Consider the following 12,593-nt stretch of genomic DNA (forward strand, 5'->3'; position numbering starts at 1 on the left):
AAAAAAAAATCCACTGTAAACTCAGATGCAATTTGGGTGAATAGGTATACCCCAACATGCTACTATTTCGATAAATACAAACAAAAACAGATTTCACTAGTGACTGGACAGTATTAAAAACAGACAACAGGGTAGACTTCTTAATTGCATTAATTTACTTTTGAAGAAAAAATGGTTACAATCAGAAATCCATCTGGTGGTACTAGTAGCCTTGCATTTATTTGTGACATAACAAGACCAATCTGTATAGCTGTGAATGTAGTATGATGTCAATTATGCATCAGGGAGCCTGTGCTCAGTGAGAACTACCTCAGATGGAGGGAAGGGTGTTAGACCACCAGTTCACAAAGCGCACCCTCATCTTCTCATGGACGGAGTTCCTGTTCATTTTGGCGTTGATCTCCAGGTACTTTTGCCCAGAGGTGGTGTATGCAGGCCAGGTCACAGGCACATTGGACTCCCCCTTGTTGGGGTCTCTGTGGTGGGAAAGGGGTTGAGGATGGTAAGAAAAACATAATGGTGAGAACATTCGATTTATCATCATTTTCTGTGAGGATAATATCACTTTAGAATTTTAAATGGTATTTTCTTTTAAATTGCCACACACACACTCAAAAGTTTGGACACACCTACTTATTCAAGAGTTTCTTCATTTTGACTGTTTCTACATTGAAGAATAATAGTGAAGACATCGAAATCTGTGCTTTGGTCTGATCAGTCCAAATTTGAGAGTTTTGGTTCCAACCTCTGTGTGTTTGTGAGACGCAGAGTAGGTGAACAGATGATCTCTGCATGTGTGGTTCCCACCGTGAAGCATGGAGGAGGAGGTGTGACGTGTGGGGGTGCTTTGCTGGTGACACTGTCAGTGATTTATTTAGAATTCAAGGCACACTTAACCAGCATGGCTACCACAGCATTCTGCAGCGATACGCCATCCCATCTGGTTTGCGCTTAGTGGCACTATCATGTGTAAGGGCTATTTGACCAAGGAGAGGGATGGAGTGCTGCATCAGATGACCTGGCCTCCACAATCACCCAACCTCAACCCAACTGAGATTGTTTGGGATGAGTTGGACCGCAGAGTAAAGGAAAAGCAGCCAACAAGTGCTCAGCATATGTGGGAACTCCTTCAAGACTGTTGGAAAAGCATTCCAGGTGAAGCTGGTTGAGAGAATACCAAGAGTGTGCAAAGCTGTCATCAAGGCAAAGGGTACTACTTTGAAGAATCTAAAATCTATGTTTATTTGTTTAACACTTTTTTGGTTACTACATGATTCCATATGTGTTAATACATACTTTTGATGTCCTCACTATTATTCTACAATGTATATGAGTAGGTGTGCCCACAGGTTGGCTGATACTGTATGTATATATATATATATATATATATATATATATATATATATATATATATATATATATATATATATATATATACATATATATATATATATATATATATATATATATATATATACACTGCTCAAAAAAATAAAGGGAACTCTAAAATAACACATCCTAGATCTGAATGAATGAACTATTCTTATTAAATACCTTTTTCTTTACATAGTTGAATGTGCTGACAACAGAATCACACAACAATGATCAATGGAAATCCAATTTATCAACCCATGGAGGTCTGGATTGGAGTCTTACTCAAAATTAAAGTGGAAAACCACACTACAGGCTGATGTAATGTCCTTAAAACAAGTCAAAATGAGGCTCAGTAGTGTGTGTGGCCTCCACGTGCCTGTATGACCTCTCTACAACACCTGGGCATGCTACTGGTGAGGACAGTCTGTGGTGCAATGTGGCGTTGGTGGATGGAGCGAGACATGATGTCCCAGATGTGCTCAATTGGATTCAGGTCTGGGGAACAGGCGGCCAGTCCATAGCATCAATGCCTTCCTCTTGCAGGAACTGCTGACACACTCCAGCCACATGAGGTCTAGCATTGTCTTGCATTAGGAGGAACCCAGGACACCAGCATATGGTCTCACAAGGGGTCTGAGGATCTCATCTTGGTACCTAATGGCAGTCAGGCTATCTCTGGCAAGCACATGGAGGGCTGTGCGGCCCCCCAAAGAATTTTTTTTTTTTTTTTTTTTTTTTTTTACCTTTATTTTACTAGGCAAGTCAGTTAAGAACAAATTCTTATTTTCAATGACGGCCTAGGAACAGTGGGTTAACTGCCTGTTCAGGGGCAGAACGACAGATTTGTACCTTGTCAGCTCGGGGGTTTGAACTTGCAACCTTCCAGTTACTAGTCCAACGCTCTAACCACTAGGCTACCCTGCCGCCCCACACCATGACTGACCCACCGCCAAACCGGTCATGCTGGAGGATGTTGCAGGAAGCAGAACTTTCTCCACAGCGTCTCCAGACTCTGTCACGTCTGTCACATGTGCTCAGTGTGAACCTGCTTTCATCTGTGAAGAGCACAGGGCGCCAGTGGCGAATTTGCCAATCTTGGTGTTCTCTGGCAAATGCCAAACGTCCTGCACGGTGTTGGGCTGTAAGCACAACCCCCACCTGTGGACGTCGGGCCCTCATACCACCCTCATGGAGTCTGTTTCTGACCGTTTGAGCAGACACATGCACATTTGTGCCTGCTGGAGGTCATTTTGCAGGGCTCTGGCAGTGCTCCTCCTGCTCCTCCTTGCACAAAGGCGGAGGTAGCGGTCCTGCTGCTGGGTTGTTGCCCTCCTACGGCCTCCTCCACGTCTCCTGATGTACTGGCCTGTCTCCTGGTAGTGCCTCCATGCTCTGGACACTACGCTGACAGACATAGCAAACCTTCTTGCCACAGCTCGCATTGATGTGCCATCCTGGATGAGCTGCACTACCTGAGCCACTTGTGTGGGTTGTAGACTCCGTCTCATGCTACCACTAGAGTGAAAGCACCGTCAGCATTCAAAAGTGACCAAAACATCAGCCAGGAAGCATAGGAACTGAGAAGTGGTCTGTGGTCACCACCTGCAGAACCACTCCTTTATTGGGGGTGCCTTGCTAATTGCCTATAATTTCCACCTGTTGTCTATTCCATTTGCACAACAGCATGTGAAATGTATTGTCAATCAGTGTTGCTTCCTAAGTGGACAGTTTGATTTCACAGAAGTGTGATTGACTTGGAGTTACATAGTGTTGTTTAAGTGTTCCCTTTATTTTTTTGAGCAGTGTATATATCCCCCACAGGGTGTGATTACTGTATATGATTGCTCTGCAGCTCTTTCTTACCCGGTCCTGGCGAAGTTGGTCCAGTAGGCGATAAAGTATTTGGAGACATTGCGGTACTTGGGCCAGTATGCCAGGGGCGTGGAGAAGGGCTTGCCAAACACAAACTGCAGGTCCTCAGCGTGATCAGCCTCCATCCAGCTGGGGAAAGGTAGAACTATCCCGGACATGCGGCTGGGCTCTGAGAACAGGTAGGAGTAGGTGCGTGCAGATCTGGGATAGGGCATGGAGAGGGGGAATGATTAGATATCCGATATGTGACGCTGGGATAGGAAGCAGCACATACTGGGGGAGAAGGGCTGTGCTAGAATAAGAAGGAGGTAGACTCACTGGGCATTGGAGGCGTGCAGATAGAGAGCAGCCTGGGTAGGAACCAGGAAGACGTAGTCAGTCTCGATCATAACAACAGTCTTCTTGATGGTCTCCTGACTGGGCTTATCGCCCCAGTCTGCCGTGTACTCTGCGAAAGCGCTATTGATAGAGGCCTCTCCCTTCTTAGTCAAAGAACCCAGGAGCAGTTTCACATCTGACCTTCAGTGAGGAAGCGAGAGATTAGTCTCAAGAGATCTAACAACCCCTTCTTAAGCCAACTGTGTTAGGTACCTGCCCAAACTGATAACCCTACTCGTTTTAATACATGTTTTATTCTACTCCTACTTATTAGTTAGACTTGGTTGCTTCTATAAAATGCTTTGTGGGTACATCTGCTGTCCCATTTAAGCTACATAATGCACATGGCCAACACTGAACAGACTACCCTCCTCCTCCCAAGTAACCAATCAGCCCAAAGTCACTCACAGAGGGAGGTTAGCGAGTGGCTTGTTGACGGCGGGTAAATCTAATCCAGTGAATAGGTGGGCATCCATGCTGTTGACCCCTGCAAGGTAGTCAATGTCAGCAGCGTTGTGGAACAGTTTCCCTGGGTGATCAGGCAGGAAGTCCCCATCGATCACTGGGGAGAGGGCCAGGTTGCCCACTATGGGCGCTAGAGGAGGCAGGCAGAGAAAGACATAACTTTTAACGCTATGGGTAGGACATGGCCATCACCAAATTCCTGTGTAAAATGGTGGGCTGAGGAGATATGTGAGCGTCAGGCTAATGCTCATCTATACAGGCATCAATGCATGCAAAGCACAACCTCCTTAGCATCTTTCTCAAAGTGTGCCACAGCCCCTTATTTTAACCTCAGTGAATACTCACTGGAGGGAGAACCAGCCAGGGACAGGGTACCAGCAAGGGTGAGCTCCTTAGCATCAATGAGCTTCAGGCAGGCCATCATATGATCATCAATGGGGCAGCCCACCTTCCCAGCAACCTAAAGAGAGAGGAGGATGACACCACCCTTTAACAACCAACATGCATCTCTGTCAGTTTCATACCCCCCACCCAATGTTACTGAAGTACACATACCATCTCTGCAAAGGCACGAGGGTTGTTGTTGATGGCCCAGGGGCAGAGAGCAACGCCACTCTGGGAGATGGCCCTGCGGATCAGCCCTTTGTTATGGGGAGAAAGCGTCTGTGTGGTGTAAAGTACATTCAAACTCAAATTAGTACATTGCATTTTCTGCATTTGCTAATCTGTTAATACTGTGGACGGAGGACCCATGCCGAAAGCCATATCCTTACCTACAGTATCTTTACTTACAATCATTATATGCTTACATATACTGTATCTAACAATTTAAAAAGGCTCAACTTAAAATGGTCTAAAGTACAAGTGTTTTCCATCACCCTGTTTATTAGATCACAGAGGTCTCAGAAACTCGGCTGACCATCACTCTGTACAGGACATCATGGTTCAGAATAAGGTATCAGAAGTCTCCCGGTTCTCATTGTTAAACGTATCAAATGTAATAAGCTAATGTCATAGACACGAGTTACCAGAAACTACACACTGTGACAGTAAACTTATGTTTTATGACAAGAAGACACTGAATAATAATGATATTATAATGAAGAGTATATAACATTGAGACGGAAGAAACATCCTGGCCTTTTTTGTACTTCGACATGACTACCTTTGCCCTGAAAGCTCTGTATTAAAACTGTTAGTTCTCTTTTTAGTCCCACACCTGGAAGCTGACGCTAGCAGCGCCGGCAGACTCTCCGAAGACGGTGATGTTGTTGGGGTCTCCTCCGAAGGCGCGGATGTTCCTATTCACCCAGGCAATGGCAGCATGCTGGTCCCACAAACCATAGTTACCTGACATGGAAGACCGCTCTGTGAGCCAGCAGCAGTACTCTCCCTACTAACATACTGTACATCTGGCTCTCACAGAATGGCAAAAGTTTCTGACAGCCAGTTGATGATTAAAGGTTAGATGAACACCGTATTCTTAATCAGTATTATCATATAGTGGACTCAGTCACCTGAGAATCACTACATGAAGAAAAGATCAATGTCATACATCAGCTGATGCGGCACAGATCATACCAAAGCCACCCACCCACCCACCCACCACCCACCTAGCCTGCCAGGCAAAGCCTTAGTTGATACCTACCAGGTCCGCTGGCATCTCCAGAGCTGAGGAAGCCCAGGGTGCCCACACGGTAACCCAGAGTCACCACAATGACTTTGCCCCTGTTTGCAATCTCCTCCCCGTCGTACAGATAGTTATCTAAGAAGTTAGCGCCCATAGAGCCTCCAACCAGGTAACCACCTCCAAAGATCCAAACCATGACTGGCAGCCCAGTGGAAACTAAGAAGGGAGGAGATACATTTCAATACATTTGTAGAATTACACCATAGTTATATTATTATTAGTATTATTAAACATCAGCAGACCATACTGTATCATGTTTTGATATGTGGATAAAGACATCCTACTCTTGTGACAGGTACGGGTGAAAGACACAGGTGCATGTTACATACCACTGAGGCCCTGAGGGACCCAGATGTTCAGGAAAAGGCAGTCCTCTTGGCCACGGGTGTCAGACTGGAGCAAGTTCAGCTGCATGCACCTCGGCTTGAACTCTGTAGCCTTAAGAACACCTGGAAGGAGACACAAGGAGAATCAGTCAGTCAACTGAGATGAGTGTTAGGAAGGCTAAGGTCTGATATGGTCCAATACGGCTGTCCAATATTTATTTTACAATCTGCTTCTGTATTACTAAATTGTTTTCCTTGCCTTATGGATGGACATCGGAAGCATTATGTTTTTACCCACCATCCCATCCAGGGTGACGCTTGGGCTTCTCAAAAACGCCGGGCTTGTCAGCGTAGGGGATTCCTTTGAAGACATCCATGGTGCGGAGGAGTCCATCAGAATTGACCTTTTTCCCTTGCACCATGCCTCCCTCAGTGTACACCACTCCAAGCTACACATGCACACCCAAAAGGGCAGATACAAACTCATTACTCATTCAGTAATATATGCAAGTGTGAAACTGTTTTTATTATGCACAAATGTATTCAGTGTTGTTGTTTTATGCATGTAGTGGTGTCATTGTTTAGAGTTTTTTTTATTAGTGAACTGTTGCAAAAAAGGTGTTCAGCTGTTGAATTCACATTGCTTATCAACCTGTTGATGATAAAGATGTCAAAAACTTGCAGTGCGAGTAAAAATACAGGTGAAGTTCTTAACCCTTTGTGTTTCACTATTGGCTACTTTATCAATATAAACAATTTCATATTTAGCCTATTTTATTTGTGAAACTACAGTGATCTCCAAAAGTATTGGGAAATGTACACATTTTTTTATATTTTGTCTCTGTGCTACACCACTTTGAATTTGAAATAATGCCCATGAGGTTAAAGTTCAGACTATCTTTAATAGCAGCTTTAATGTGAGTGTTTTAGGGGACCAAAAGGTATTACGACAAATTCACTTATTTGTGTATTAAAGTATTAGAAAGTATTTGGTCACATAATCAAACAACACAATGACTAAATCAAGCTTGTGACTCTACAAATTTGTGGGATGCATTTGCTGTTTGTTTTGGATGTGTTTCAGATTATTTTTTGACCCATAGAAATGAATGGTTAATGATGTATTGTCATTTGAGTCACTTTTATTGTAAATAAGAATCGATAAGAAGAGATACACCGCTCTGCTAACCTCCCCTGTTATTGTAAAATGAGAGGTTAGCATGTCTTGGGGGTATGACATGTGAGTCTAACTTTCTCACCCATTATTTAGGACTCATTCAGGATGATCTGTAATCATGGTAGCATCCATATCAATGTAGAAGTTTTTACAAAAATATTATATTCTTATTTTCGATAAAAGTGACAAAAAAATGACAGTACATTATTTACCACAAAATTATCTGAAACACAATCAAAACAGCAAATGCATCCAACAAATTCGTAGTCACAAGCTAGATGTAGTCATTGCGTGCTATGAATATGGGACCAAATAATGAACTTTTTATTACCTGAACACACAAGTGAATTTGCCCCAATAGCTCTGGTCCCCTAAAATGGGGGGACTCTGTAATTTCTGAACAGTTCACCCGATATGGATGAAAATACCCACAAATTAAAGCTGACAGACTGCACTTTAACCTAATAGTCATTGTAGCACTTCCAAAGTGCTGGAGTACAGAGTCAAAACAAAACATTTGTGACTGTTCCAATACTTTAAACTCACTGTATATTTCTACTGTATCATTATTACCTCTACAAGGGGATAAAAACCACAGATAGTTAAAAAAAACAAAAACATTCTAGCTACATTAAAACACCTACATTATTAACAAATATATTTGGAATTGGGTTTCAGACAACAACAACAAAAAAAATATTTAATTACACCAAATAAACTAAAATGGACTTACAGTGGCGGCCGAGGCGGACCCCAGGAACAGGGCAGAGGCAACCAAAATACCCAATGTCTTCATCATGCTGATCCAGAGACACCTGTCAGCACACCTTTTATACAGGAGACCCCTCCCATCTGTTCCAGCCAGGGTTTCACAATGTCCATAACCCTGAGTCATAGTGACCCCTCTACCCAGACAGATGGTAACAGAGAAAAATAAAGTTGGGAGGGACGTTGTCATATTAGCTTCCATGGTGGGCTCTGATACAGTAGATTACATTTTTATTTTTCAACTGATTCAAGATGATCATGTATACTAGTGTCTATAACCATCAAATTCAAATCTGAACATCAAAGCCAGTTCCACTGCTTTATATCCAATCTTCCCCTCTAATCAGGGTCTGATTTAGACCTGGGACACCAGATGGGTGCAATTATCAGGTCGTAAAGAAAACCAGTATGCTCTGGACCTCGTAGGGTAAGATTTGAATACCCCTGATATATTATACACACACACACACATATATATATATATATATATATATATACATATATATATAGATAGTTGAAGTCGGAGGTTGAAGTCATTAAAACTAGTTTTTCAACCTCACTCGACAAATTTCTTGTTAACAAACTAAACAGTGGGGCAAAAAAGTATTTAGTCAGCCACCAATTGTGCAAGTTCTCCCACTTAAAAATATGAGAGAGGCCTGTAATTTTCATCATAGGTACACTTCAACTATGACAGACAAAATGAGAAAAAAAATCCAGATGTAAAAATCCAGATTTTAGGATTTTTAATGAATTTATGGTGGAAAATAAGTATTTGGTCACCTACAAACAAGCAAGATTTCTGGCTCTCACAGACCTGTAACTTCTTCTTTAAGACGCTCCTCTGTCCACCACTCGTTGCCTGTATTAATGGCACCTGTTTGAACTTGTTATCAGTATAAAAGACACCTGTCCACAACCTCAAACAGTCACACTGTACTATGGCCAAGACCAAAGAGCTGTCAAAGGACACCAGAAACAAAATTGTAGACCTGCACCAGGCTGGGAAGACTGAATCTGCAATAGGTAAGCAGCTTGGTTTGAAGAAATCAACTGTGGGAGCAATTATTAGGAAATGGAAGACATACAAGACCACTGATAATCTCCCTCGATCTGGGGCTTCACGCAAGATCTCACCCCGTGGGGTCAAAATGATCACAAGAACGGTGAGCAAAAATCCCAGAACCACACGGGGTAACCTAGTGAATGACCCGCAGAGAGCTGGGACCAAAGTAACAAAGCCTACCATCAGTAACACAGTAAGCCGCCAGGGACTCAAATCCTGCAGTGCCAGACATGTCCCCCTGCTTAAGCCAGTACATGTCCAGGCATGTCTGAAGTTTGCTAGAGAGCATTTGCATGATCCAGAAGAAGATTGGGAGAATGTCATATGGTCAGATCAAACCAAAATATAACTTTTTGGTAAAAACTCAACTCGTTGTGTTTGGAGGACAAAGAATGCTGAGTTGCATCCAAAGAACACCATACCTACTGTGAAGCATGGGGGTGGAAACATCATGCTTTGGGGCTATTTTTCTGCAAAGGGACCAGAAACGACTGGTCCGTGTAAAGGAAAGAATGAATGGGGCCATGTATCGTGAGATTTTGAGTGAAAACTTCCTTCCATCAGCAAGGGCATTGAAGATGAAACGTGGCTGGGTCTTACAGCATGACAATAATCAATCTATCTATCTATCTATCTATCTATCTATCTATCTATCTATCTATCTATCTATCTATCTATCTATCTATCTATCTATCTATCTATCTAGACAGACAGACAGACAGACAGACACATAAACACAGCAAAAAAAGAAACATCCCTTTCTCAAGACCCTGTCTTTCAAAGATAATTAGTAAAAATCCAAATAACTTCAGATCTTCATTGTAAAGTGTTTAAACACTGTTTCCCATGCTTGTTCAATGAACCATAAGCAATGCATGAATATGCACCTGTGGAACGGTCGTTAAGACACTAACAGCTTACAGACGGGAGGCAATTAAGGTCTCAGTTATGAAAACTTAGGATACTAGAAGCCTTTCTACGAACTCTGAAAAACACCAAAAGAAAGATACCCAGGGTCCCTGCTCATTTGCATGAATGTGCCTTAGGCATGCTGCAAGGAGGCATGAGTACTGCAGATGTGGTCAGGGCAATAAATTGCAATGTCCGTACAGGCAGGTCCTCACCGGCAACAACGTCGCCTATGGGCACAAACCCACCGTCGCTGGACCAGACAGGACTGGCAAAAAGTGCTCTTCACTGACGAGTCAGGGTTTTGTCTCACCAGGGGTGATGGTTGGATTCGCGTTTATCGTCGAAGGAATGAGCATTACACCAAGGCCTGTACTCTGGAGCGGGATCGATTTGGAGGTGGAGGGTCCGTCATGGTCTGGGGCGGTGTGGCACAGCATCATCGGACTGAGCTTGTTGTCATTGCAGGCAATCTCAACGCTGTGCGTTACAGGGAAGACATCCTCCTCCCTCATGTGGTACCCTTCCTTCAGGCTCATTCTGACATGACCCTCCAGTATGACAATGCCACCAGCCATACAGCTCGTTCTGTGTATGATTTCCTGCAAGACAGGAATGTCAGTGTTCTGCCATGGCCAGCGAAAAGCCCGGATCTCAATCCCATTGAGCATGTCTGGGACCTGTTGGATCGGATGGTGAGGGCTAGGGCCATTCCCCCTTCCTGCAGGCTCATTCTGACATGACCCTCCAGCATGACAATGTCCAGGAACTTGCAGGTGCCTTGGTGGAAGAGTGGGGTAACATCTCGCAGCAAGAACTGGCAAATCTGATGCAGTCCACGAGGAGATGCACTGCCGTACTTAATGTAGCTGGTGGCCACACCAGATACTGATTGTTACCTTTGATTTTGACCCCCCCTTTATTCAGGGCCACATTATTCCATTTCTGTTAGTCACATGTCTGTGGAGCTTGTTCAGTTTATGTCTCAGTTGTTGAATCTTATGTTCATACAAATATTTATACATGTTAAGTTTGCTGAAAATAGTTTGTAACGGTTTTAAAATTACCATCATATATCCGGCAACACAGTTCTGAAAGACGTGCATCTTTGTAGTGACTTTGTGTGTTGAAACACTACCCAAAGCCTAATTAACAGCAAATGATATTCAGTGTCAGTTTTTACCAATCAGTGCCATTCTTTGTGAGGCATTGGAAAACTTCCTTGGTCTTTGTGGTTGAATCTCTATTTGAAATTCCCTACACGACTGAGGAACCGTACAGATAATTGTGTGTGGGGTACAGAGATGAGGTAGTCATTCATAAAAATCATGTTAACCCCTATTATTGCACACACAGTGAGTCCATGCAACTTATTATGTGATTTGTTAAGCAAATGTTTACTCCTGAACTTATTTAGGCTTGCCCTAAATTGGGTTGAATACTTGACACAAGACATTTCAACTTTTCATTTTTTATTAATTTGTCTAAAAACAAAATTCCACTTTGACATTATGGTGTTTTAGGTGTCAATTAATGATACAATATCAATGTAATAACTTTTATATTCAGGCTGTCAGAAAACAAAAATGTGGGTGGGAATACTTTTTGAAGGCAATGTATGTGACCTTGTGCATGGACTGAAATATCCATGGTGACCGAGTTAGATAAGATTTTTGGAGCTGTGTTTCGTGTAGCTTTTCCATTGGTTATGGTTATGTGCACAGCCAGATAAGCTACCCAACTGATAGTTTATTGATAACTGATACACTTCTCCTCAATTGATCTTTCCATTGTGGACAATAAAGGGAAAGATCACTGCTCAACGTAAAAGGGAAACTTCCCAATTTTTCAACTTCATATTCATCTCCAGCACCACCCCAACATCATGTGAAAACAGCCCATTTCTATGGTAAAAAAATGAGAAAGATAAGTGTTTCCAATGACAACCAATTAGTAGGCAATGCCTACTCACAATTGGTCAAAAATCACATGATGCACACCGCTGATGTCATTGGAAACACAGTTGAAGTCAGAAGTTTACATACACCTTAGCCAAATACATTTCAACTCAGTTTTTCAAATCCCTGTCTTAGGTCAGTTAGGACTTGTTTTACTGTGGATATAGATACTTTTGTGCCTGTTTCCTCCAGCATCTTCACAAGGTCCTTTGCTGTTGTTCTGGGATTGTTTTGCACTTTTCGCACCAAAGTACGTTCATCTCTAGGAGACAGAACGCGTCTCCTTCCTGAGCGGTATGACGGCTGCGTGGTCCCATGGTGTTAATACTTGCGTATTATTGTTTGTACAGATGAACGTGGTACCTGCAGGCATTTGGAAATTGCTCCCAAGGATGAACCAGACTTGTGGAGGTCTACAATGTTTTTTTCTGAGGTCTTGGCTGATTTCTTTTGATTTTCCCATGATGAGTTTGAAGGTAGGCCTGAAATACATACACAGGTACAACTCCAATTGACTCAAATTATGTCAATTAGCCTATCAGAAGCTTCTAAAGCCATGACATCATTATCTGGAATTTTCTAAGCTGTTTAAAGGCACAGTCAATTTAGT

General features: G+C 42.8%; 1 protein-coding gene across 1 annotated transcript; it reads right to left on the bottom strand.

Moving 5' to 3' along the window:
• Positions 1 to 132: 132 nt before the first annotated feature.
• LOC110523637 (bile salt-activated lipase) lies at positions 133 to 8,089 on the bottom strand. Its single transcript, XM_021602518.3, has 11 exons — positions 8,016 to 8,089; positions 6,404 to 6,554; positions 6,109 to 6,228; positions 5,738 to 5,935; positions 5,309 to 5,439; positions 4,645 to 4,752; positions 4,435 to 4,549; positions 4,033 to 4,219; positions 3,565 to 3,765; positions 3,238 to 3,447; positions 133 to 476 (listed from the first exon to the last, which is right to left on the bottom strand). Exons 1-11 carry the CDS (start codon positions 8,079 to 8,081, stop codon positions 311 to 313), a joined length of 1,653 nt encoding a protein of 550 aa, XP_021458193.3. The 5' UTR covers positions 8,082 to 8,089; the 3' UTR covers positions 133 to 310.
• Between the last annotated feature and the right edge of the window lie 4,504 nt (positions 8,090 to 12,593).

This window comes from Oncorhynchus mykiss, chromosome 5 (assembly GCF_057628025.1).
Source record: "Oncorhynchus mykiss isolate SJ-2025 chromosome 5, ASM5762802v1, whole genome shotgun sequence".
Classification (NCBI taxonomy): Eukaryota; Metazoa; Chordata; class Actinopteri; order Salmoniformes; family Salmonidae; genus Oncorhynchus; species Oncorhynchus mykiss.